We start from the raw sequence: 27,491 nt of genomic DNA, 5'->3' as shown, positions 1-27,491 counted from the left end.
TAAGCATCATCTCCTTTTAATGCAAACATATACAACTAATTCAATTGCTGAATTAATGAAATTTGACTACTTTTATATATGCTCATAAAGCAGACATACTTAACATTGAAATGTACTATTTCGGATTTTCATTCCTTTAAGAGCAATCAGCATAAGCATAAAGGTAATTCACATTTTCAAGATTATCTACCTAAAAAATAGAACACTAGGAAAGAAAAAGAAAAGGCCATTTTACAAACTGAAATAGGGGGGGAAAAAGTAAAAACAAGTTAGATCAATGCTGCAACAAAACTTCCTGTCAAAACGTTTATTGTTGACATTTGAAAAACAAGTTACTTAAGACACAACTAATGAACAGTACGTTGTTTGCCAATTTTTTATGGTTAGACTACAAACTAATATTTCAACTGTCCAAAAGATCAAATAAATATGTAAGATATCAAATCAGACACATCTTTATTTTGCAGGATAATCCTCTTCCATACCACCACATCACGATTACAGGTTTTGTTGTGTTAAAAATAAAATGTTCGGTAGGAATGGGGTTTTTATTTGCTGTTTATTACAAACCAGTTTCCTCTCTCATAGAATAGCTGCTATCTAAGACCATGACTCATACTTTCAAATAAAAATAGAATACTGAATTTTGAATCCAAATAGTAAAGGCTCCTAAGTGTGGTTTTTATAGGCCACTGCTTGCTCTCAGTAAAAAACAAACAAACAAACAAAAAAACAAAAAAAACCCACAAAACAAACAACAAAACAAACTAATTAATACTTTGTAATCTAACTTTTATGAGCTTGTATTTCTTAGTTCTTGGCAAAGCTGTTTTTCTTCTTAAACTTCTGCTGAAGTATTAAACTAGCTTACGTTTACCAAAGTAACAACTTTTTCTGGGGTACACTTCAAAAATTAGTCACCCTACAATGTAGTGTGTTTGAATTAAGGAAAATGTTAAAACAGATGTATAGAGTTAAAATAACTAGGTGTGATCTCTATAAACAACTTCTTTTCAGAAATCTGTATGTAGAGCTAACGTTTACTTCAGCATAAACATTAACGAACAGGGAGGGAAGAGAATCAGATCTTTCACAGAGCTGTACTTGACCATATCTTATAGACAAAGCAGAATTACAATGCATGTAACAAAAACAGTAAAAGTATTATTTTTAAAAGTTGATAGTTACAAATAGGGTACGTTAACAATTTTCTACTTTATTTCAGTACAATTTTCAACATACAATCTACTATTTTTTCAAGATATTTGAAGACTTAAAACAAAACTTCTATAGACTACTTGCAAACAGTAAAATTTAAGTAAAATGCTTACATTCTTATTTGAAAACAAAAATCAGGTAAAAAAAAAAAGTGGGTGCAAGTTCTGCTCTTTGTTGCAATCTCATGTCAGGTTTATTATTCCTAAAAAGAGAGAGAAAATAAAGATTAGCAAAGATGTAGAGTATGAAAATAATCTATAAAAGTCATTGTTCCTAACAATTAACTGTCCCACCAAACCCAAGAAAATCTGTTAGAGTCACTAACAACTTGAAATTGTCTACCTTTTCTTCTTTACGCCTGTCCTTCTTTTCTTCATTATTTTCCATGGTCTCTTCTTCATCTTCAACAATCCCGTCCCCTTGGTATTTGTCATGAGTCCATTTTGGACTGCTACCTGACTTTTTGAAGTTAAAGCGCCCTCTGCCACGTTGAAAAGTACCACGACCTCTTCCTCTTTTGGCCCAATAGTCCACACCATCGTCTCTGTCATCATGCTACAGAAAGGTTAAAAACAATCACCACTGAAATGTCTTACTTGTAAGGAAAATGATTATATCCCTAAATCATAAGTCATGGTATAAATTTCCTGATTTGGTTTATGAGGTTGGTAATGTTTTAAAACAATAAAACAAAACCAGTAAAATAACTTTTCAACAAAAATTTTGTCAAAGCAAATAATTACATTATACTGCTTAGTAACCCAACCACTGAGAGCTGCCCAGACAATTTTTTGGAAAATCTCAACTGCTAAATTACTGCCAAATTTCAGATTTTTAATTTTTTCCTTTCCAGTATTTCAATGTAAGTCCACTTGTTACTATTTATATTGCATGTAAATGAGACCAACATTTTTCCAAAAAAACTTTAGTCATAAAGATGTGAAAAAGTTATAAAAATATCATTACAGTAACATCAACATTAAATAGGTGGTATGAATTATACCTTACATATAGAAACAGATTTTAAATCTGAGATTTAAATCTAAATCTATGTATATTACACATCAATCTTCAGGGGTAGGTCATCTCAAATCATGATGATTTCTCCCTAGAGAGTATTTCTCCCTAGAGAAATACCTCAACTTATTTATTCTTCACCAATCTGAAGTACTGTAGCTATTACATTCCAATCATAATTTTTCACTAACTGCATTCAAATAGAGTTTCACAAATAAATAATTATTCCATTAATCAAAACAATCTGCAAAACTAAAAAGTACCTGACTTTGTGGACAAGTCAATGAGTATTACATTCCAAAGTTCTCCTGTAATGTAATTTAATTAACTGCTACCCCCCTTCACAATTGAGAAATAAGGCAAAATGATGCCCCTGTAGGAGACAACAGGCATAAATGCAATGTTGCATAACCTATGGATTACTGATATTGATCAACTGCCCAAGTCACTAAAACTTTTCTTCAAATTATATATGAGCACATTTTTCAAAACAGAATATGCCTTTGTGCCTATTCATGTACTACAGATCACCCTCCTGCATGACTTAAAAAGCTCAATTACACATGTAATTAACAGACTACATAAAGAACATTTACAATTCCTAATTATCTTTACCAAACCAATGAAACGTTACTAGCTAGAGGTGTGTAAGACTCCATAAAAACAAATTTAGCAACTATCAAAAGTATAAATTTCAATGCCATAAAGTTTAATTTGAAACTGGAATAAACCATTTTAAAATAGTCTGCCATTCAAAATAATGCTCATGCAGTCAGATAATTTCAAGGCTTCCTTTGATATCAGCACACCCAACTCCAAAGTTGTTTTTTATTGTTTGTGTATTTTCACAGTATTCCATACATTTGTGGGAAAAGCAAACAGGTTTTGTCGTCAGAGGCATGGGTTTATATCCTAACAGAAACTTTGTGACTTTATTTCATTTTAAAAGAGAGAACCTTAAGGAAACACAGATATCTGTAAAGTGTCCAGCCCAGTGTGTGACAAAAAAGGTCTCAATCTACTGTGCTGTTTTATAGTGTTTACTATGGGAAGTCACTGTTTCTGATCACTTTCTATGTATTTATTTACTTATCTAATCCTCACAACCCCACCAAATACTGTTACTAATACCACTTCAGATATGAAAAAACTGAGGCATGGAGAAATTGAGTAACTTGCCCAGGGCCACAGCAGTAGTCCTTTGCACTACCCTTGTACCACATCACCTACAGAATACATTTCCCAGTAATCTTGGTAACAGTGAATGATTACCATACAAGGCAGCTAAGAGTAGAAAACAGAAAAAGCAGTAGCAAAGCTAGACATGAGGTTAAACTAACCAGTACTTTTAAATTAACAATCATTTTAAACTGGGCTAAAAAAAAAAACAACAACCAATGGCTAGAACATTACACTATATATTGTACTTCAGAAGTTAAAAGCATACTAATCCTCAAGTTCTAACACCCATACTAACTCTTAATCCTCAAGTTTAATCTTATTACAACTTTTAAAAATTATTTCACAAATGATAAAAGGGCCAGAGAAGTCAGATATGTGCAGTACACAATTAAAAATGTTATACACGGAGGCCATATTGACAATCAAGATCTTTTGAATCCCTTTATCTCTTCTCCATAGAATGATCAAGTACCAAAGAGTTAAATTCATTAAAACTCCAATCTTGAACCCCCTTTCCCACCAAGGGTTTTTTTCTCTTCCTCAGGATACAACATAAACTCACCACCGAGAACTTGCCCACTGCAGCACTTTTCCACTTGCTCCAACTTCATATACTTGCCCTCCATAGAATTTCAGGTTCTAAGACTATTATATCTCCCGGAGTACTTATTATTGAAAATATCTCCATATCTGCATAAATCCAAGTTTTAAGACAGGAAATTTCAGAAACGTATACAATAAATGTTACTATTACTCAGTACTGGATGGACAATTCCGTGCTTGCAGAACCAAGACTTTGGAGCCAATACATGGGTTCAAATTCTGACCCCACTTCCACTCATCATGTAATATTAACTTTGGTCAAGCTGCTCAATTTCTGTACCTCAGTGTTTGCCATATGTAAAAGTGAAATAATGGCCCCACCTCAAAAGGATTTTATAAGCATGAAATAAACACATGTAAAACACAGATTTATGCCCAGAGTATCATTATTACTGAGTATTATGTTTCATCAATATAGAGAAACCTTCCATGCTGGTAAACTGTTTTGAAAGAATCTAGGGGAATGTGTATAGTTTTCAATCTCATTTCCTCAGAATCCTATTTTTGTTTATACTCCTATTCTCAACATTAGTAGTCTGAAAAATCAAGTTATCTTTACAGAAGATGCAAAAATCTTTTAAATTTAAATATCCATGTAAAAAAATGAGTTGTCATTTCAATGGCTCATTAATTAAGATCCGAAATAAGCCTGGCAGGTGCGACTCAGTTGGCTGAGCATCTTTCCATGCACCAAAAGGTCACTGATGGATTTTTCTCTCACACATCCATGTTTCTCTCTCCTCCTCCTCCATTTCTAAAATCAGTAAAATCATGTTTTTTTTTTAAAAAGGAACCAAAATAATCAACTTTGGGAATTGATTTATAAGAAAAAAATGTAGTGTTCATTTTACTTCTGGTAAACATCAGTTTGTGCCAAACGTACATGTATGCTTAATGCAGAAATGTAAATTTTTAAATATAACCCAGAACAGCAACATATAAAATGTTACTACTTCTTAAAATAACACACCTCTTAATTAGTAAAACTGCTAATTACAGGCCAACCTAAAATGATTATGTCCCAATTTAAGGTAAAAATATGATACTAGGTTATGAAAAAATGCCACAGAAAAATGAAGGTCTGGCCTAAATTAAATATTTGTACAATAGTACAAGTGTTTTATAAAATCTACTAATTTTACTTCTCTTTTGACCTTTCACATTTGATCTACTCTCTGGCATTTTTATCATCACCCAACTCCTCACCCCATCTTTCAAAGGTTGGCCTTTTAATCTCTCCTCTTCTGACTGAGAGATCTTATAATGGCTTTAGTTGTGTCCTATAAAATGAGGCTCCTAAATTTCTCTTTCTAGATATGCATTAAACAACTATCCATTGCACATCTCAACTTGGTTTATCCTGGGATTTCAAGAACTGAACTTAATCTCCTCAAATGGGTTTCTTTCCCTTGTGTCCCTGTACCTCAAGAGAATTTCTTCTCAGTACCAATACCCAACTAGTGGGTCTCTGAGTAAATCCCCACAAATGTTACTTTCTTTTCTCAAATCTAGCCCCTTAGCTCACTCAAAATCACTCAGATGTATCTGTTCACAACCATGATTCTTCTAAAACTGCTTAAAATCCAAACTTACAAAAGTATTATGGCTTTCCACAACTTAGCTCCTGCTTTGGCTTTATTTTCCAGAACTTATACCAACCATCTAGCCACCTGAGTCCTGGAATTCCCTGTATCAGGATCATCTGACCATCTTTTAAGCTCAAGATTCAAGCCAAGGTCCTTTACCAAGTTTTTCTGAATCACTCTTGCAATAATCCACCATTTCCTCCTTTGGAGAAAATCCACAATTCATATTTAGAATGCCTGCTTCTCCCTTACTAGTTTCTAAGCCAAAAATGGAATTATATCATATTTCTCTTCCCATCCTTCAGACCTAGAATAAATAACAATCTGTTACACATAAATTCTGAAATCAAGAGATGGATCTTTTAAACTGTTCTATACTGTAACAATAAAATGCCTTTCACTTTCCAGATTGTCAAGTCAAACAACTCAAGCATAAATTTCTCCTCATAGGAGTACATGCTAAGCAAACATGCATAATGTACTCTGTAAAAATTTAGCATTTTTTGGACTCTTGGTCATTAACCCTACCAGACTGCTGTACCGATTTTTAGGTAATTTCCACACAAAGGTGAAATGAAAGGCAGATGAAAGGTAGACCTATTTTCTACAATGTCTCCAAGTTCCATCTTATTCTAACCACTTGTTTGCATGTAACATTTTTCTATATCATGTTGGTTTTTTCCCTTTAATGCTCAGGAGCCCAGGTATAGGGGACAGTTAGGTTCAGGGCCTCAGGTCTGGTAGACTTAAAGTACCCAAAAAAGAGGCAACTGGGAACTAATTTCTGAAACAATCATATTGTTCATTTTCCAAAAAAAAATCAACCTACTTCAGAATATAGCTCTATCCTCTAACTTAGCTGATATGCCATGGAAATTCAGATTTATTCAAATAATACATTCATAAAAGCCAAATGGACGATACAATTCTGTAAATCCAGTACTATCTTCTACTTGCTTCAACGAAACAACTAGGTCTGCATAACTAATCTCTGAAACATGACTTCCCTGAGAAGCTATGACAAAAATGAATGCTTCTGTGGTAATAGTTTTGGTGTTTCCTTAAGTCTGTGTCTGTAATGCAGGACAGACCCTTCTCCTCCATGTCAAACTGCAGAAAATTCCCATCACTAACTAGAGAATCTTTCATGACCACCTTCTCGTTTCATTCCTTAGAAAATTACTTCAAGTAAAACATCACAAGGAATCATCAAATTAGTGTATCTAGCACATTCCCGTAATGTGATTTTTCATCCTCCTTTTACATGTAGAATTCTTCTCGTCTTTCATTGAAACAATTGGCTGTGATAATAGACAGTAAATCTTAATGAGAAGTTTCTACAAGTTTCACTGTCTTATAGACAGATAACCTATATTGAAATTCTCTGAATGTGGCTATCAAATCAGGTATAAATTTGATACCCTGATCAGCCCATAGGTGATGTCAATGAAGAACAGACTGGACTATAGGAACCCACATTTTCAGTACTTCAAACCATCTGGGTAATGAACTTTTATTTAAGAGTTCCCACACTATGGTGAAATCTTTTCATAGCAGTGGATATCTGTATGCTTTGAAAATTAATGCAAACCAAATAAAGACAGATGTCTAACACCCACCAAGAAGTACTTCTTGCTCTTTGGGGTATATTCTGGATCCCATTCCTCTTCCTTCGGTCTCTTTTGAAAAGTAGTATTTGAGTTGTTTGGACCAGTATTTGTCCCAGCAAAAACTCCTCTGGCTCTTCCTCTGCCTCTAATTCGAAACTGATTAACATTAACAAAGTTGTTTAGTAATGCAATTAAAGGTATTGAAGTTACATGCAAACTCTTAATTTTACTGCAGTAACAAAAAACATATTTCCTAATTTCCTTCCTAAATCCCAACTCATAGCCACTAAGGATGGAAAGGATGGCCATTTTATATCATGGGCAAAAAACACTGCCTTCTGAAAGTGAGGTTAAGAAGAAATGCACAAAAACTAAGTGTTCGAATACTACACTTTCCATGGCCTGACCCAGTATTTTTAAATAAAAATAATCAAATTGATTCTTTTCCCTTTGACTAGCCAAAAGAGTTGTCTAATTCCTTTGAATTATCATAGGAGCCCCAAGTGTTCAACTATACCTATCATCAGTTAAGCAATGCTCTTCTTTTTCTCAATGATCTACTCAATGAACTCTAAAATAACCAACTGGAACTCGATCAAGATAGGAATCTGAATCTAAAAATTAAAGAGTCAAAAGAATATGCACTAAGAAGTTATTAAAATATGAAGGTAATATGTATGCTGTGTAGAATAAAAAGTTATGGTTCCTATGGTTGATACACATATAAACAAGAACTTGAAGAAAACAGGGAAAAATCAAAATGTTATAATACAGAGACAAACATATGGGCTTTTAAAAATGTCTTTAGGTATCTTTCCAAAACTAAGTAATTTTTTTAAAATGGGTCTCAATCCATAAATGTCCTTGACTCTTGGACCTTTAAGCACTATGTATAGTTATTAATTCCAAAGTTAAGAAATGTATCTAGTTTATATAGCTGCTTCTAGATCTCCAAATGACATTTCTTTTAATCAGGCAAAAACATTTATTACTCTGTGTACAAAGAAAGTATCATCCCACTCCAGACCCTCCTCCCTTCCCCTAAATGGCATTACTTAAATGAAGATACTTCAAATACAATTTCATTTTTCAAGACCAATTCTAACTACAGGAGTAATGACTCACATAACAATGTCGAAGTCATTTAATTTAACTGTCCTTATGTACAGTATTCTAAGGTAAAGTCCTATCAAAAATTCAAAGATAATTTTATCACTTACAAAGGTTCCTCGTGGTCGACTAACTCCTGCAAAGCCCGAGTATTCTTTTAGTTCATGGTGAGTTTTAAATTCTTCTTCTCTTTCCTTCTTACTCTCCTTTTCTTCTCTAGAACTGGGAGAAGAAGGTGATGCTGAAGAGGATGAAGATCGAGAATGATCTTGCTCTCTACTTTTATGTTTACTGAAAAATAAAGAAAAAAAATGTGCTATCTTTAAAAACGATGAAGAACCTGTTGAATCTTATAATAAGAGGGATATTTTTCAAGCCAAAAAACTATCCCCTATTACAATGATTACATAACTAAAGTAATTGGGTGTTAAACTTTGACAGTCTGTTTCCATTCTCCTTCAATATTTGTTTTACACCACTACTGAAAATCATACTAGTAGTCTGGGAACTTCAAGTATGAGGTTCAGTTTTTCCATATTTTTAACTTTTTGTTTTTGTTGTAATTTTAAGGAAAGAAAAAGAAGAGTAGGAAAAGGCAAGTTTCAAAACGACTGTAGTTTGTATACCATGGTGAGAATAGTTGGTATGGTTTGGGCCATTACTCCGTTATAGAAATAAAAAACACATGACAGTACAATAAAAAAACACAAGTAAAATCCACCATTTACCTAATGAATACCAAAAATAAAAAATAAATAAAAACAATTATCTATGATACTTAGTATTCCTATTATTTATTTGACACTATGGTGATCAATATTACATGATTCTAATACAACACCCGAAAAGGTCATACCTGCAATAACTCTTACCACTGCTAACAGTATCCATGGAAACATTACTTTGAAAGACTAATACACATTGCTATTTCATAAAAACTAATCCTTCCTCCCCCCATCTCTCCCATGTTAAACCACTAGATATCAGTTTAAAATTCTTGTACTCTGGGTGTTATGAGTTGAAAAAGTGCGGAATCAAGCATAACGAACCAAAGTTCTTACACAAACTGTTTCTAGAAATGCACTGCATTGAAGTCCAACCTCCTGATGTAGCCTGGATAATAGGACACATTAATTTGTCATTTTTTTTTTTCAGTGTTAGCTTGCTATTCCAAAGTTTTTGTCCTCATCCACCATAAGCCGAGTAAAAGACAAATACATTTTTGCTGTAAAACAAATAATTTTAATTGTTTAAATTTAAATATTCGATTACACAGTCAAAATTGAAAGCAATTAAGCTGACAATTATAAAAGGCTAATTAGAAGCTAAAACCTAATTCAGACAGTTTTAACAATTACCTGTCATCTTTGTAAGATTTGTATTCCTTGTAATCTTTTGGAGTTTTTTCCTGCTTTCTTGACCCACTGGATTCCCTGGAGCCCTTGGAATCCCCCCGTTCTTTGCTTCTTTCTTTTCTCCGACGATCAATGTCATGCCGAAGATCAGCAGAGTCACACCTTAATTTTTTATCTCCCTATAAAAGATAGATACAAAGTAACTTTCAGGGGAGAAAGAAAAAATATATTTATGTACATATATAGCCAAATTTTTGCCAGTTTCTAAAGTGACATTTTAGGATCAGAAAAAAGAAAGGATCATAAACTACTTCCGTACTTAGTTTTTGTTAAAAAAAAGTGTAGTTGGTTGTTTTTACTAAGTCGTTATGTACACAAGTGCAGTGAGACTGGAAAAGTTATTAAAATCTATCTTAAAAATCCTAAATTTTTGTGCAAAAACAATCCATAAATTTTTATGCAATAATTATTTTTCCACTCAGCAATCCTATTATCCTCATCTCTCCAAAGAGCATTTTTTAAGGACTTGAACATTGACAAAGGTTATAATCTATTGTTGTGATGTAGCCATCTGCCTATAAAGTTAAGATATCCTAAAGTAATGGTTCTAATTACTTAAACCTCATTATCATCAAGCTCTTTCCAAAGAAGATGACCAACCCAATAAAAACCACTTAAAGAAAGGAATCTGTAATTTCCATAACATGCAACTAGAATATGATTAATGAAACCAATTCAAGTTAAACAAGGGTAGAAACAAAGCCAGAAAGACATTATTCCCAATCCTGTACTCAGTATCTTGGGCCATATACTGCCCTTTCTCAATTCGGGTATTGCAACGGACATTAGTTTAACTGGGTCACAATTCACCTCCTTCTTGTTCCATTGCTTTTTCAAATACTATATAATTTAGGAAGATGGAAAGAGGAATCTAGGAATGAAGAAAAATTACACATCAGTAAGATGCTAATAATGTGGACATCCTTGCTAGTATTCAACAATTAGTAGTACTGGGAAGTCTAACTATAATATTCATAAGCATTCGTAAACCTGAAAATATAAGTATATATCCAAATAATATCAACTACTCACCTATTTGCTCCCAGGCTAACCAAGAAAAAAAATCAAGAGCAAAAACCTTCCTATTTGCCTAGGTATTACCAAGCCCAAAAGTACCAAGCTAAAGGACTAAAGGAAAGTGGAAACAGTTTATAAACTCTAAACTATATGTATATTACACATTAACATATATATATATATTATTCATTCAGACAGGAAGATGAAAGATAAAAGGCAATGGCATATCCACTTGTCCATCCATCAGTAATAACTATTTTTTCCTCTCCAGTTCAAAAACCGGTATGAGTAACTAAAGAAGCAAAATATTCAGTGTCGGAGCACAAGGATAGACTAAATTGTTGGTGAAACAAAACCGACACTGAATCCAAGGTATTGAAAGTAAAAGCCAAAATTAGTATTCACTTCTCAGAATTGGCTTTTCCAAGATCAATATACTCCATGCAAAGAAACCCTTTTCTTTCTAATCTATAAATTCCATATCTAGTAAGTCATATTTTAAAAATTTGTACACAACTATTAAAAGCTTCTAGTAATAAAAGCACCAATGTTTCCATAATAGGCCCATTGTTCAACAACTTTCCAAAACAGATGTAGTCTCGTTTTTCTGAATGGAAAACCAATGTCCAAGAAGCTAAATGTTTTCCAAATATCAGACAGTATTTGGTGACAGCCAGAATTTCAACAAAGCAGTACTTTCAAGTCACCTAACCTTTTCATTACAGTTGCTCACTTTCTACTTTTCCCCAGAGTATCATCTGAGGCCGCCCCCCCGCCACCCCCACCCCCACGAATGAATTTCATTCTCACAGAGCCCCACCAAGCCAGTTATTCATAGAGGCCTCTCTCAAGTTTAAAAACATTCATCCTCCAAAATCCACACACATTCTAATATGACATATAGTTTGTGTTCCAAACATTCATTTGTAAATCAGTTATTAGGATTATTTCTTAGTCCAGAGCAAAAATGCTCAGCAGCCGTGGTATTACTTCTGTGAAGAACCTACAGATCTAATTTAGGCATACATAAATCAAGGAATATTTATTCCAGCTCATCCATTTCACAACAAAACTTTATAGAAACCCTAATATAATTTGTATCATTGCTTTTAAAATGTCCCTTTGTCTGCCCATTGATTCTTTACCCTTTTCTTGGAAGTAATTTCTTTCTTTCATTAGCATTTTTTAAAACTACTCTTGACTTAGGGAGCATTTGAGATCTTGCTCTCTGCATCTATCAACAGCTTGGCCAAAAAAAAGAGAAAAATCTACTCTTCGTTTCTTAGATACATGGTATACTGTCAGCTTAATTTCTTCTAGGAAGGGAATATTGTGTGTGCGTGTGTGTGTGTGTGTGTGTGTGTGTGTAAACAATTTGCCTAGACAAACTATGCTTAATACAATATTAACAAAGCTAAACTTAACATTAAAAAACTGTCCCTTCAAAACATACCTTTTGAATTTCTTCTTTGAAAACTCTCTCTTCCCCTGCTAATCGGGTATGCTTCCTCAGGGCACTTGGAGAGATGTCAATTCTCCTTAATATAAAATAAAGTCTATTTGTAGTCACATTAACTTAATGGTACAAAAAAATCCTTAGAATTTTTCATTTTTGTGAAGAAAATACTAGAAAGGTATTTTTCTCCCAATCGACTAATTTAGCATAGTAAAATTATTAATCTAATTACTGACAATTAAGAAATAAAACTATTTCTATTAAAAATGAATTAAAATGTCTTTTTCAACCAGATTTTTATATATAAATGAAGCCTAATCTTTATCACACTTATTTTAATCAAAAAAGAAAATCTGTTTTGATTAAGCATTATCATTTTAAGTGTCCATCATCATACAATTATAATACAAATACAATTAATATCCTCAATGAAAGTAGAAATAGGATCATTTATTCCTAAGTGTCCCCAATATTTTTAAATATTCAGTGGATCTCTAATTTTATTCTGCACCTCTCCTTGCCTTTTTAAGGTTGTGTCTGTCAGGAGCAGCAACTCGGCACTTCCTCAGCAGTCACCAAAAACCACACCTACTATGTAATAAGTACTAAGTTATATATTTTATAGCCAATAATACTAATTGTCACCACCCTGCAAAATAAACATTGTTATCCTTATTTTGTAGATGAAAAAAAAATAATGTTCAGATATTACATAACTTGTTCAACCCAATTCAGTGAAGTGACAAAGCCAGGATTTGAACTTATACTTGCCTGACTTCAATGTTCATGCTCATTTCATGAAAAATAATTCGGCCTCTCCACCAAGCATTTTTATTTTACAAACTTATTGGAATTAAATTAAATTCAAGGGTTACTCTAGGCATAACCCCCTTCCAAAAAGCAAATGTGCTAACTACTTTAATTCCATACTGGGGAGTAATAAAAGAGTAATTAAATCTTAACAACCAGTTTAAACCAAATAAACTGAAAATTAAGAATAAACAATAAATTACCAACTTTTCAAGAGTAGAAGTATATTTATTCAAGGTATAAATCAGGAATAAAGCCAAAGTTCATTTGTATCATGATAATAACAGTTCCAATATAATCTTGTTTAAACAGTGTTTTCCTATCAAAATAGCATTTTTATATGCCTATTCAGTAGTACACATACCTGTGTATCTCAGGGCTCTTTTGGCGGGTACTATGTTCTTCAGTGGCTTTCTGATAGGAAGTGAACCTCTCATTTAGGGTCATCGCAGGTGATTTGAAGTATTGCTCTGTTGATTTAGGAGAAATACTGCCCAATTAGTTATCTTTACTTTAAGAGGGATATTCATTTGTGACAGAAGGGCATGTAGCGAGTGAAAAGAAAATAAAAATATTCAAGAAACCTAGCAGAAAGGAATCAAGTGTTACAAGAGTTCCTCCTACCCTGTCCCTTTTATAACTCTTGTACCTCAACAGGAAACTGATACAAAGTTCCTCACAGGTCCCTGTCAGTACTACATATAATACAAAAACAATAAATAGATTAAACTGAGAGTCTCTAATTTCATTTCAATAATGCACTATTTCATCAAACAGAACAAAAACAAAATGTGAATATCCTTATACCCTGCCAATTATGAACAAATTGAAGTTACTTCAAGTAATCATTTGCAGAAAATAAAAATGACATAACTACATTGTTGGTTTTAATAAACAAAATTATTTCATCGAAAACTATACTGACAGCAAAAATTGGATTTAAGAAAAAACTTAATACTGCTATTTCAATTAGAAAATATTTCTCAACATTCATTAATTACTCCAAAAATCTGGCATCTTGGCAAACCTGACAGCACATTTGATATTAATGCCTTGTCTTTCTTTTAACAATTTTTAAATTAGTGATATCAATACTAATTTTTAAACTAGTTCATGGTATGTTGTAAATGTAAAATACAGAAGAGGTGTAAGTCATGAAATGTCACATTACGAAGCAAGCTATCTGCTTAACAGGTCAACATACATCTGTGTCAACTTACCGCCCAGTATCCAGCACATGTCTCATAACCAATTAAAACTTGAAACGGCCACTACAAGGGTAGTGCCTCAATCTTAATTCCATGAAACCCAGGAATTTGAGCTAGCAACTCAGTTTTTATGCCATTTTTGCCAGGAAGACAGAAGATTCAACTTTGCCTGTATCTTTCAACAGCTATTTTACTTTGAAACATGGATTTTGCCATTTCAAAACATATTCCAGGACCTAGTTACAATGAAAAAGAAAACATCACTGGGCATTTTCAGCTCTAGATTAAGTAAGAGCTGTTTAGATCGGTTGCACAATACCAGTAATAAAACATAACTACAGTTCTTTAAAAAAAAAAAGAAAATGAAAAAGCAAAAAATTTTTATCAAAACCTGATCTCAAAATTCAGCAATAAATTGTAAAATGTGGAGACAGGTCAAAAAAATGTGAAAAAAGAAAAATGTTAATGTTTCCTATTTTATGTACCACATTAATATGGTCATAAACTGTTTCACAAACCCAGTTATAGCCAAATAACAAAAGAATTTTGTTACCATGCTTAAATAATTACAGTAAAAAAAAGAAATTCATTAATTATTCAGTTTTGAAATATCAAGTGCATAAAGAATTGCTAGTGGTAAGTTTCAGCTATCACAATGAGTTGTTCTCATGCCAAAAGACAAACTTTTTTTTAAAAAAAAATGGTTTTTAAGACCAATAGCCATGGTGACTCCTGAATAAGAATCTATTTCATAGCACACTGCCTTTTAAAGACAAAAACAAAACAAAACTTAAACCTAACTGCCCAAAAAGTCATACCCTAAACCTTTGAAACTAATTTTGAAACTACAATTACATAGTGGGGAAAATAGCACATCAGAACTTCAGTGAAATGCATACCTTTATCATCTTTAGTATCTAAAGAAATCTCACCATTATCCTAATTAGTCATTATTCATGTAATCATTACTAATCTACTTTTAAATTTCTTGAACTTGTTTACCTTTTAAAAATCCTAATATGGTCCTAGCCGACTTTGCTCAGTGGTTAGAGCGTTTGGCCCATGGACTGAAGGGCGCAGGTTCTATTCTGGTCAAGAGCACGTACCTTGGTTGCAGGCTCGATCCTGGGCCCCAGTCGGAACATGTGCGGAAAGCAACCAATAGATGTCTCTCTCTCACATCAATGTTTCTCTTTGTCTCTCCCTATCCCTTTCACTCTCTCTAAAAATCAATGGGGAAAAGAAATAACTTCAGGTAAGGATTAAAAAAAATAAAGTAAAAAATCCTAATATGCCCAGCTGACACGGTTCAGAAAAGAGATTCCCGGTGAGGGCACATGCCCGGATTGTGGGCTTGATCCCCAGTAAGGGGGGCATGCAGGAGGCAGCTGATCAGTGTTTCTCACTGATGTTCCTTTCTATCCCTCCCCTTTCTTCTCTTTCTAAAATCAGTAAAATATCTTTTTTAAAATCCCAATAATTTTTTTCTGGTTTATTTATCATGTAGAAAAGGTAAGTATTATAACAAATTAAGTAATACAAAGACAAGATAGGATAATCCAGTTTTCCCACAGGTTTCAGGTTTTAAGTTGAAAAAATTCTTAATATTCAGTCACAATGCTGTTTGACTTTGTTATAAATCCATGCCAAGTACATTATAAGTCATACACATGCAGGTAATGGAAGGTAATCTGTAAGCATTCTGCACTTCAAATACAGTATAATGGCACATTTCAAAAAAACTTTCAGCATTAACAAAATCTACATTGTGTTTTACCATGATATAAATTTTTAGGGTATGTTTTAGCTCTTAATATTTCAATCGGTTTTTATTAAATATCATCATGCTGGTAAGACTGAAAGCACTCTTCATGAAACACTCCTTTTCCCAAATTTTTAATGCTGTCTGTATTCTTGCTATCCCTAGGCTACATTAATTATTAAGCATTGCTGTTCATTTTCTTCTATTTGCAGGAGAAATTCAATTCACAATACTAAGCATACTAAACATACCTTTAACGTGATGAACCAAGGACACAATGTGCTGAATAAATGACTCTGAAGTGCTCTTGCTGGCCTGAGGCAACTTAATGTGGTCAAAGATGGATCGGAATTCTTGCTCCTTCTTGACAGAATGGACAAGTGTACTAGCAAGTAGCCTGTCTTTAGTCAAGGAAGCAGGTCTGGAACATATCGGTACACACACACACACACACAAACAAAATATACCATTGGTTTGAATATGAAAATGGAAAATGTATTCAGAAAATAAAAAAATTAAATGATTAACCAACCACCCACATTTTAAAAGCCATTATATTTACTGGGCATTAATGTGAAATTACCTGTTAGAATCATCAAGAGGAACAGGGGCCATTTTGAGTTTGACTTCAGGACGATGAGAATCGCTGGCTATCATTTTAATCCTAAGTGGGCTCTCCTCTCTGAAGGTAGACTTTTCTCGTGCATCCAGATTCTTATGTAGAGGGGGACTGTAATCAAAGAGGTCTTTGAGCTTTTCAGACTTTACCTGCTCAGGTGACTGAGTTTCTTTCTTTACTGTTATTCTCTCAGAATTTTTGTCGTCTTCCTTGTGCTTATCTTTTGTAGTGCTAGGCCTTTCCACTACATATCCAGTCTCTTTAAGTTTATAATTTTTTTCTTCTCTAAATCCATCACTTTCTCTATTGCCTTTCAGTGAAACTTTGGACTTGTACTTGTTTCCTTCCTCCTCAGTATTCCGGTGAGATGTAGTAGCAAAATTTTTACCCTGATCTGCAAGGACTGACTTCCTGAACTGTCTATAATCTTCTGTCTCCTCTGTGTCATCCCCTTCTGAATCATTAAACTTTTGTTTTCCAGACTCTTTATCACTGAAGTAATCTAGGGCTTCCTGATCTTCCCATTCTCCCTCTGCCCTCCCTTTCTCTGATCCTTTCTCCTTTGGAGCCTCTTTATCCCTGGTATTACCCCTATCAAGCAGGAATACTCTAGACTCTTCATCTGTGAACCTGTGAATAAGCAAAGAAGAGGATGGTAACTCTGGATTGCATTCACTGTGGATAACTTGCATACTTAAATGTGCTGCCCAATACCACAGGACCGGTAATGAGAGGGAAAAACCCTACTGAAAGTGTTTTCAGATTCCACTTTTACAGTAAAGGCATCCATATAGCACTTAGGTACTGAGTTTTTAAATCAATTTATGTAGTAGACTTCCTGAATTTTGAAAAGCAGAAGCCATTCTCAAAAACCTATTCTTGCCGAGACCGGTTTGGCTCAGTGGATAGAGCGTCGGCCTGCGGACTGAAAGGTCCCGGGTTTGATTTCGGTCAAGGGCATGTATACCTGGGTTGTGGGCACACCCCCAGTAGGAGATGTGCAGGAGGCAGCTGATCGATGTTTCTCTCTCATCGATGTTTCTAACTCTCTATCTCTCTCCCTTCCTCTCTGTAAAAAATCAATAAAATATATTAAAAAAACAACAACAAAAAACCTATTCTTATTCAGTCATAGCCCACAAATCTGCACTAACATCCAAATTCCCAGAAATCCTATAACATACATCACAGCTTAAGTTTAACTTCTGAGGCTAAGAATCACTAGTAAACTATTTATTTACTTAATAGTATTCTACGTATTTTACACAAAATTTCTGATTATTTCATTTAGCAACACTTGAAATTAGAATTCAAACCGAGTATCTGTTTCAAATATCACTAGTCAGTAAGAAATACCATTATCTTTTCTATGGTCAGGCAGATTCATTAAAAATTGGCAGCTGACTATTTATAATACTACACAAGTTAAGAACATGAAATAGAATTGCATTATTTATATAGGTCACATAATGCTGAAGAGAACAACATAAGCTTTTAATGCTCTAACATTACAAAATAATCTCTGAAAATTTTGTTTTTACATGTTAACAGTTATGCTTTACACTACTCATTTTTCGTTTACATTCTTAATTGTGAACTTACTGAAAATGGATAAAAAAAGGAGGAATATAAATTAGTTCTTATTAAAACACAACTTCCAAAGTTAAAGAGATGTAAGTAAAAACAATCTGGAATAAATTTATAAAGGAATTCATGAGTAAAAATAGCTAAATACATATAGCAATGCAATTTTAAGTCTTATAAATCCAAAGAGAATTCAAAGAATAAAACTATTAATATTTTCATCTAAATTCTCTGCTTTAGTTCTTACCTTTTTAAGAATTTTCCTGTCTTTGCAGTTTCCTGATCTCCACCATCAGGATAAAATGAAGAACGTCCCCTAGCCTCATCTCTTGGAGCATTCTGTGGTGTGATTGTCTTTGCAGGGCTTCTTCGTGAAGGGATGTGATGAATTGGACTATTCTGAGAAGGACTGTATCGACTAGATCCATTTCCAACAGAACCAGACCCAGATCTTTCAGGACTATGCTGAATGGAATGTGAATGCTGAGAGGGGGTGTTTTTTGCAGAGTGGACTGTACTGAGCATGGGCGCATCAGAGCAGGATGAACTCTGACTAGGTGGCGTAGCAATTGGTGAAGGACTATGGGGTGATCTAGGACTATTATCATAAGCTGAAAGGCCAGGCCAAATATCACCAGATGTGGCTGATGATTTATTAAACTCATCAATAGATTCAGATGGGTCATGTTCAAATGTATCTTTCGGTTCCTCCTGTGATTTATTTTTCAAAGGACTCTCTTCTTGGGGCTCCCCTTCAGATTTTTTGGTTTGTTTTTCCTGAGACCCTCGTCTTTTAGAGACAGGAGATTTGCTATATGGGGATGAAGAACGAGAAGAGGATGATCTTGGAGACCTAGAGGATCTGTATGACCGGCGAGATCTGCTTCGGGATCTTTGAGAAGAAACGGATCTTCTTTTTGGACTTCTGGAACGTGAACGACCTCGTCTAGGACTCCTAGAGTGTCTTCTGTTCCAGACAGGTCTATAGCCACCTCGATGATATCTACCTCCTCCACCTTGATAATACCCTCTACCCCTTCCTCTGTACCCATAAGGTCGTCTCATTCCTCTATTATTTCTGTAATCTCGACGATAATCTCTAGAATAAATACGATCTCTACTACGAGATCTTGAATACGTCCTGGAACGAGACCTAGAACTAAAAATGAAATAAATATCAATGCAATAAAAATAAACTATTCCATCCTACCATTCTAAATAGTCCTGGTTGAATATAACATGCAAATCAATTGTCAAAACTAAAAATGTACATTAAAAAACAACGCATGTACACAAAAGTAAAAGTTTATTGTTTTTAATGAAAAAGTCTCATTTGTAAGGTAAATACTGAGAGACTAAATTAAAGACCTTAGAAATGAAGGCACAGAAAATGGGGGGAAAAAGACATATTTAACAGAACATACTAACAAATTATAGTACATTTACTCAAGCACTTAAATAGTGTAAAAGAATTTTTAACAGCACAGAAAAATATTCATCAATGAAATACCATTGGCCAAATGCATACATAATATAAAGTTAGGCTTAGAAAAATAATACAAAAAATCATAAACTAGTATTAATTCTTAATGAGATTATGGTCACTTTTATTTTCAACGTATGGTTTCCATTTTCTATGCTAACTATGTATTACTATTTAAAGAAAGATAACTGAAGTTAATAATTTTTAACAAAATAATAAACTTATGGGTGCCTTGAGTCAGAATAGTAAGCAACTATGAAATCATATATAGATTTACTGCCAAATAATTGTTTGTTACTTTATCTAATTCATCTCAACATATAGATAAAAACAAGAAATCACCATAGAGTGCACAGCACAGTAAGAATCTGAGATATAGTGTTAGACTAGCTGGATTCTAATCTAAGCTCTACCAGTTATTAGCTTACAACTTGGACAATTTTCAACTTCTCTAACTGTAAAATGAGGGTAACTGCAGATCAATTTGACAAGATTCTTTGAGAATATATTAATGAATTTAGCACTATTGTATATAGTAAGCACTCCATAAATATTAGATATCACTATCATTAAAAGACTTAAAAAGGACAGTAATTCACCTGTATCTCTTCTTTCTAGAGTGTGACCTTGATCTTGATCGAGAACTAGACTGTGATCTAGACTTTGATCTTGAAGAATGTGATCTAGAATTGGAGCGACCCATTTCTTTACTCCTAGTAAAATGAGAGACCAAAATAGGTTAAAAATCACAATATAATAGAAGTTTTACATCATCTAACTTATTTTTTACAAATTGAATTTTATAAGGAGAAACTTGTATCATTTTCAAATGAGTACTAAGCCAGTCAATTATTCCTAACTAAAAACTGTATTTTCATACCTTTGCATGAAAGGTATCCTATCCGATATAATTAAAACCTTAGTATGCAAATCGACCAAATGGCGGATCGACCCGCGGAACAACTGGTCACTATGATGCACACTGACCATTGGGGGGCAGACACTCAATGCAGGAGGCAATGGGGGGGGCGGGGCTGGCCACCACCCGGCTGTCACTGGTCACCCCACAGATCGACCCTGATCGCTGGCCAGGCCTAGGGACCCTACCCTACATACTGGGAACAGTCTCTGAGATTTAAAAATTAAAACTAGCAAGGCTACTTTAACACTGAAAAAACAGGATGATGCAGCAATGACATGCATGGACTCTGGCTTGCACATTTTGTGGTCAGTCCCGATTCTGACACTTATAACTGTGTGACAAAGCCAATTACTCAATTTCTCTCTGCTTCAGTTTTTTCCACCCATAAGATGGGGAAAATGGTATTACTGCCTCAGAAGGATCATGTTATGTACTACTTTTTATAATGCGGGCAAAAAATGTAGCTGCCCATACAACAGCAAGATGCCTTTCACCCGCATGAAAAGTATGGCCACTGGTACATGCAGCATCCCGGGTTGCGGGAGGGATGTCCAACTGCCGGTTTAGGCCCAATCCCTGCAGTCGGACATCCACCAAGGGCACAGGCTGAGGGACCCCACCCCCCATTCCCGTGCACAAATTTCATGCACGGGGCCTCTAATTGTATATACTTAAGACACAACAGAAAATTTCTATGGACTGCCCCACCTCTGTGCCTCAATCCAAAAACGTAGAAGTCAGAAAGAGCAGTAATACCAGACTGCAGCAGTATGTTAGATGTTATTCCATGCCCAATACAAATGTCTACCTCTTCCATAAAAAAGACAGTATCAGAGTATTACAGATAAGAAATCTGAGACACCTAACCGGTTTGGCTCTGTGGATAGAGTGTTGGCCTATGGACTTAAGGGTCCCAGGTTCAATTCCGGTCAAGGGCTTGTACCTTGGTTGTGGGCACATCCCCAGTAGGAGATGTGCAGGAGGCAGCTGATCGATGTTTCTCTCTCATCGATGTTTCTAACTTTCCATCCCTCTCCCTTCCTCTCTGTAAAAAAATCAATAAAATATACTTTAAGAAAAAAGAAATCTGAGACAAAGAAAATACAAGTTAGCATAATATTGAAGAAAAATAAACCTACCAGACTGTCATCACAATGCTTTATGGCCTTGAAATGGGATTAAACTGACCACTTCATGTACACAATACTGACTGGAATGGTGGATCGTCTCCTAGTTGAAAAAAATCTCTGGAGTCATGACTCTACTCTCATAATAAAAATAGATTTATATGACAATTCCTAGTCTACCTGTAGCTTTCTGGTAAGAAGATGAAAAAGAATAAAAGATAAACTGGAGGAATGCTCCAAGAAAGAGATTGGAACTACAATAAAAAGCTTTTAGAAAAATTTCTAAATTCCCACTAAATTACTCAAAATTAGTAATTTCTATAAGTGACTCACTAAACTTCTAATAACCTGCAATTGCCATATATTTAAACCATTTCTCCTACCACCAAATATTTTTAAGGCATTTATTTTACCTACCTTCCCTTTGCTCAATATTATGAAATAGTATTTAAAAGTTTAATTATGTCTGCATACTTCTTCATGAGAAAACATAAATGACAAATTCAAGGTTTCCGATAAATATTTATTTCAAAATAAAAGGTAACTATCCTTATATACACAAATATCAGCTTTGTCTCTCACTCTTTATTCTAAGAAAGAAAGAAATACATAAAGACAGTATGCTCTTCAGAATTGTAGTGAGGACATGTAACACACTTAAAAGATTAGGCATGCCCTAGCTGGTTTGGCTCAGTGGATAGAGCATTAATCTGCGAACTGGAGGGTTCCGGGTTCGATTCCGGTCAAGGGCACATGTCTGGTTGCGGGCTCGATCCCCAGTAGAGGCGTGCAGGAGGCAGCCAATCCAGGAGTCTCTCTCATCATGGATGTTTCTATCTTTCTCTCTCTCTCTCTCTCTCAAATCAAAAATATATTAAAAAAAAAGATTAGGCACACAGTAAGCAATCAACTTTCATTACATTAGCACCAATGTAAAAGGGAAAAAACCAAATTATGGAACTCTCTTGTATGTGTAAGGGAAGATAAATTAGACAAGATTATTTTGTCTCGCTTTACTTTTAAATAGCTTTGTGTGTTCTGAGTCTTTAAATAGATGTGTTTATAGAAACAGAAGCAGACACACAACTTATAAGCAGGAGAGATAAAAAGAATCTTTATCCTAAAACTAACTTTTAAATCTGACTTACTCCATAAAAGCCACCAAAACAAACAAACAAAAAAGAGCTTCAGACCACATCACTTTTAATCATTCAGTCTGAATCATGAGTGTAGCAGTCACGTTTTCTCAAGCTAAACTGAAAACTAAAAAAAGGATGTTATATACCTTGGGGTTTATGCAGGATAGAGCAATCAAGTGAAGTCTTCGAGATACTGTAAAATTCTTCCTGGAGAATATGTTCTCAGACAGTAAACTCTAAATTCAAATTCCTGGAAAAAAATAAAAAATATGAGTTTGATTTACGGCAAATTCAATACACAGTTTATAATGCCTCATACTCAGCACTACAATACTCTTAAAGGCACTAATGATTTCAGGGAAGGGGAAATAGACTTAGGAAATAAATGTTTTAACCATAAAAGCTTAAAGAACTTTTTTGTTTTATCAGAATGCAACAGTATATCATTAAACTGAGAGCACCTTCACTTTTTAAATACTTCAATTCTAATTTTAGCAATATGGGCTTTACAAAACATAAGCTATGCTGTCATCCTACCAGAAAATTCCAAAGAAGCTAACATAATGCCATCTTGACATATATATGTAGTTAGTATTCTTAATTCTATAGTTTGTAAACTTATCTAAAATGAGTTTATTTTAATTCTCTGCTAACTTATTCTCCCTTGGCCAATTCCTTTTATACAGTTTAGTTTCACCTGAAACTGATTTTTTATAATTCATACAACCATCACCGTAACTCTAAGACGTGTGCCTAAAAGCATTTTGATAAAGTATATAGCAAACATTCCAATAAAGAAACAGCCAGTAAATTAAACAAATACCTAGTGGAAGCCAATATTCTTCCTAAACTAATTTACTACTAATATTCAAATAAATTTAAATATTGCACAAAATATTTAGCAGTTATCAATACTGGAAAGGTTTGCCTTATGAGTAATATTCAGGGATTGTCAATTACGAGCAAAGGATGGTCAAAAAACACTAGGGGAGCAAAAGACACACTAAGGAATACAGGACGGATCCATGTCTACACTGAAAATCTGTGAACCTTACCAAGTAATGGATTCAATTTAAAAAATGCAATAAAATTAGAAATACAAAGCAGAAGAAATGGTAAGATTAAACTGGTAAACCAAGAACAATGTCCACTCAATACCCATGCCCCTAATGTCAGGGGAGATCAAGAGAGTTGAGGATCAAGCTAGGAAGGAGGAATAGGAATCTAGTGATTGAGGGAAACATACTAAAGTAAAAAGTAGCAAAAAATAAAAGGCCAGAACCAGAAACAAAGGATTTCTAAAGTGCATGCATACTTATAGTTTTAAAAATATTAACTCCCTCAAGTGGGCAGAGAAAAACTAATCTTCTAAATTGGTGTTATGAAACTTTATTCTGACCTAGAAGTCCAATACTACTGAGATTTACTGCTGGAAGTGATACAAAGTGCGTTTTACTTAACAAATCTAAAAGGCTAATTTTAATTTCTATATATCCAGACAAGAACCAACTGCCAAATCTCTACTGTCATTATTTTTGAAGTTCTAAGAAAATATATATTAGAAATAGTAACATGAAGGGGAGAGGGGCTGTAGGCTGTCAAGACTAGTATACATATACATTATTGTGCACAATCTATAAATATATTCAAGTATCCACATGGAGAATTCAATTATATTTAAAATATGGAATACAATGTATTTTATAATACTTAACATAAAATATAAGTATTTAACATTTTACATTAATCATATCTAACAAAGTCAGAACTAAGACTATAATCAACTCAGCTAATTTTTTAAAGTGCAGATCTATGTACAAAGCACTGTGCTAAATATTACGGATATGTGGCTATGTAAGAGATCCCTGCCCTCCAAAAACCAACTATCGAGGAAAAGAAATAAACAAATCATAGCAAACTAAATATCTAAAAACCAACTATGTGCCAAGAACTGTGCTTACTTTTAAATCACCTAATTTAATCTTCATAATCTCATGAGCTACACATAACTCCATCTTTCAAATGAAGAGAACGCCAAGCTTTCAGAATTCCTCTGAATTTATAAGGTGCCTATGCCATGCACTATTATTCTAGGGTTAGAAATAGAACACTTCAAGTGAGACACGTTGGACCTTTTGATTCCCTATCCAGTTCTTTGTTAATCACTGTAAATTACACAGAATTCACTAGTGTTAAACTAATAATTTTGAATGATGTTTCTGTAAACTCCCAATCCAAAGCTGTAAGTAGAACTGAAAAGCTTTCTCTATTTCTACAAGTCTTCTCCTCAGACATCTACTACAACTAGCTATCCACATAAGTCAGTCAATAAATTAAACTAGAATAGAGCCTATCAATTGATACGTTTTTACAATTCTGTCTCCCAAGTCCTAAAATACTATTCGGCCACATGAAGAATCAGCTCTAGTTAAATCTCCTTTGCCACCATTTTAATTATCTTAAGGGGAATTTCAGGGTTTACCACATGTAACACGGAACACACGGTATCCTTAAAACAAGATGCTATAAGCCATCGGTAAACAGACTTTAAACTGGTTCACCATGAGTTATTTTACACACACAACCCTTCCCATCAAATTATTTATCTTCAATTGGCTAGGATTACATAAAAACGCAAATAAATTCGTAGCGGTTTTTCCAACGGAAAGGTTCTTATCTAAACAGCAGCGCAACCATTCCAAGCAGACTGCAACTGGAAAGAGAATTCACATGAGGAATAATTCCCTACAAAATTGAAAAGGCGCTGCTGCAAGATGTCTGAGATAGCTAATCTCTTAAATCAGTTTCGGTCATATTTCCTTTCAACTTTGGTCTTAATTTTCTTCAATTCTAAAACGCTATAAAAAAAAAAAAGTCTGATGTATAAAAAAGTAGTTGCCAGTACTGCTGCTTGGTTCTGATGAGATAAATCTTAAAAGTAAATAAAGCCAACTTAACGGACTTTCATTTAAACGAGGGCAAAGTCACTAGCCTCAGCTCACCCCCCCAACTACCAGTCACGGCTGCACCATTTCTGACACGATGTAATGGGCTGAAGCATTTGCTGAAAGGACACGGCTCCACTGGCACCGCTGGACAACCAACTGCCCTTTCGGCCCGGAAGTCGCAGGGCCGCGCTGAGATTGGGCGGCTCAGGCCCGCTCCCCACGCCGGGAGCCCGTAACTAGGCGCCAACTCCTTGAGTCAACAGCGCCCGGTTCCTCCAAAACAGAGTGGGTTGCCAAGGGGATCCGAGAAGATTAACCACAGAGAGAATTTTCCCGAAACACCAAGGGCCCGAGGTGGATGCGGGATTCAGTTACGAGAGACAGAACAGCATCCTACACATGGTAAAATAACAAAAATGAGGCGTAAACCGACGGGTAGCGTGAAGCCGAGGAAAAGGAGTTTAAAGACGATAAGGGGTGTCTACTACCCAGTGCACTTTGCTGCACATCGTAATTACTTTACCAAAATCCTAAAGGCCCAGAAGAAAGGTGGCGATCCCAGCCAATGAGGAGAACCCAAGTAGCACCGCTCGCGGCCTCAGGAGCCAGAAGGCGGGGAACGGAGGGAGGAACCGCGCGTGCGCGGGCCCAGCCTTCAGCCGGGCGCGCGCCGGGGTCCAGGCCGAAGAAATGGGGGAAGGGTTGAGGAGGAGGATATGCGCACGCGCACGGGAAGGCCGCGCGGTCTCGGGCTCTCGACCAGGTTTTTAGTCAGGCGCGCGCGCACTGTTCTCGCAGCTAATCACCACCACCGCCCCCCCCCCCACCTTTTGGCTCGTAGTACCTCAAAAACCTGAGGGAATCTGACGGGGAAACACATAAATAACGGCACAACGTCTCCTGGGTTTTGCTGTCGCCGCCAACCCGCCACCACCCACAAAAGACTCAGCACTCACTACCCTTGCGTGAACGCGCTACCCTGAATGCAGCATGAGGCCTACCTGACACGCCGAAGCAAGGTTCCCGGGACTTATCTTCGTTGTAACTACACAGCGGCCATTTCCCGACTGAAGAACGGGAGGAAAACCATAGAGCTATCTTCGACGCGCTAGCTCCCCTCCGTCACTTCCGATTTGGGGCGTGGCCTCTGGTGCCGCTAAATAGCTGAGCAAGCCCCGCCCACCCTTTCGCCTTAAACCGGCTCCCAGGCCGCTGTTAAGACGTTGCCTGCGGCTTTCTGGGAAGTCTCGTGGCTGGTCTCGCGCGAATTCCGGCGGCCCCGCCCTCGGGCCCTGAGCGGCCGCCTCAGCGCGGATGGAGGGAGCTAGTGGGCGGAGTGATCGGCCAGGGCCGTGAGGTCGCCTCGACCCACGGTGGGGTTAGCGGGCGTTTCTCCTCGCTCCGAGGGGACCCTCGGAACCTGTCTTTCGCCCCCTTTTTTTTGCCGTCTGGTGCATTCCTTCTTAGACCAAACCAGAAACAAAGGCTCGACCTCCCACCGAGGAAAAGACGGGAGACGAGGCCGAGCTCGGCTAGCACACGTCGTCTCCCTACGCCAGAAAGCGCCGGGTTTCTTCTTGGGCGCCTGACTGTAAACTAGGAAATGCCGCGCTCGCTCTGATCGACAAGGTGCCAGGCGCACTTCGATAGGAAAATGGCCACGCTCCGAGTCTCT

General features: G+C 35.6%; 1 protein-coding gene across 4 annotated transcripts; it reads right to left on the bottom strand.

Moving 5' to 3' along the window:
* Positions 1 to 27,491, bottom strand: BCLAF1 (BCL2 associated transcription factor 1). 4 transcript variants are annotated; one of them, XR_013996147.1, is made up of 14 exons: positions 26,818 to 27,045; positions 23,015 to 23,118; positions 20,280 to 20,393; positions 18,445 to 19,356; positions 16,578 to 17,243; positions 16,246 to 16,415; positions 13,389 to 13,494; positions 12,212 to 12,296; positions 9,685 to 9,860; positions 9,388 to 9,551; positions 8,437 to 8,617; positions 7,226 to 7,372; positions 1,561 to 1,773; positions 1 to 1,420 (listed from the first exon to the last, which is right to left on the bottom strand). XR_013996147.1 is itself a non-coding variant. In XM_081094096.1 (13 exons), the coding sequence occupies exons 3-13, from the start codon at positions 20,381 to 20,383 to the stop codon at positions 1,415 to 1,417; spliced, it is 2,760 nt and encodes a 919-aa protein (XP_080950222.1). In that variant the 5' UTR covers positions 20,384 to 20,393; positions 23,015 to 23,118; positions 26,818 to 27,491; the 3' UTR covers positions 1 to 1,414. The 4 variants fall into 4 exon arrangements, 3 of the variants coding, with proteins under 3 accessions (XP_080950222.1, XP_080950221.1, XP_080950223.1); XM_081094096.1 differs by lacking the exon at positions 9,388 to 9,551 and having other exon boundaries at positions 18,445 to 19,350; positions 26,818 to 27,491; XM_081094095.1 differs by lacking the exon at positions 9,388 to 9,551.

Source organism: Myotis nattereri (assembly GCF_964212035.1).
Source record: "Myotis nattereri genome assembly, chromosome: 6".
NCBI classification, from domain to species: Eukaryota; Metazoa; Chordata; class Mammalia; order Chiroptera; family Vespertilionidae; genus Myotis; species Myotis nattereri.
The sequence above is the reverse complement of the archived record's forward strand: the minus strand, read 5'-3'. Positions and strand labels throughout refer to the sequence as shown.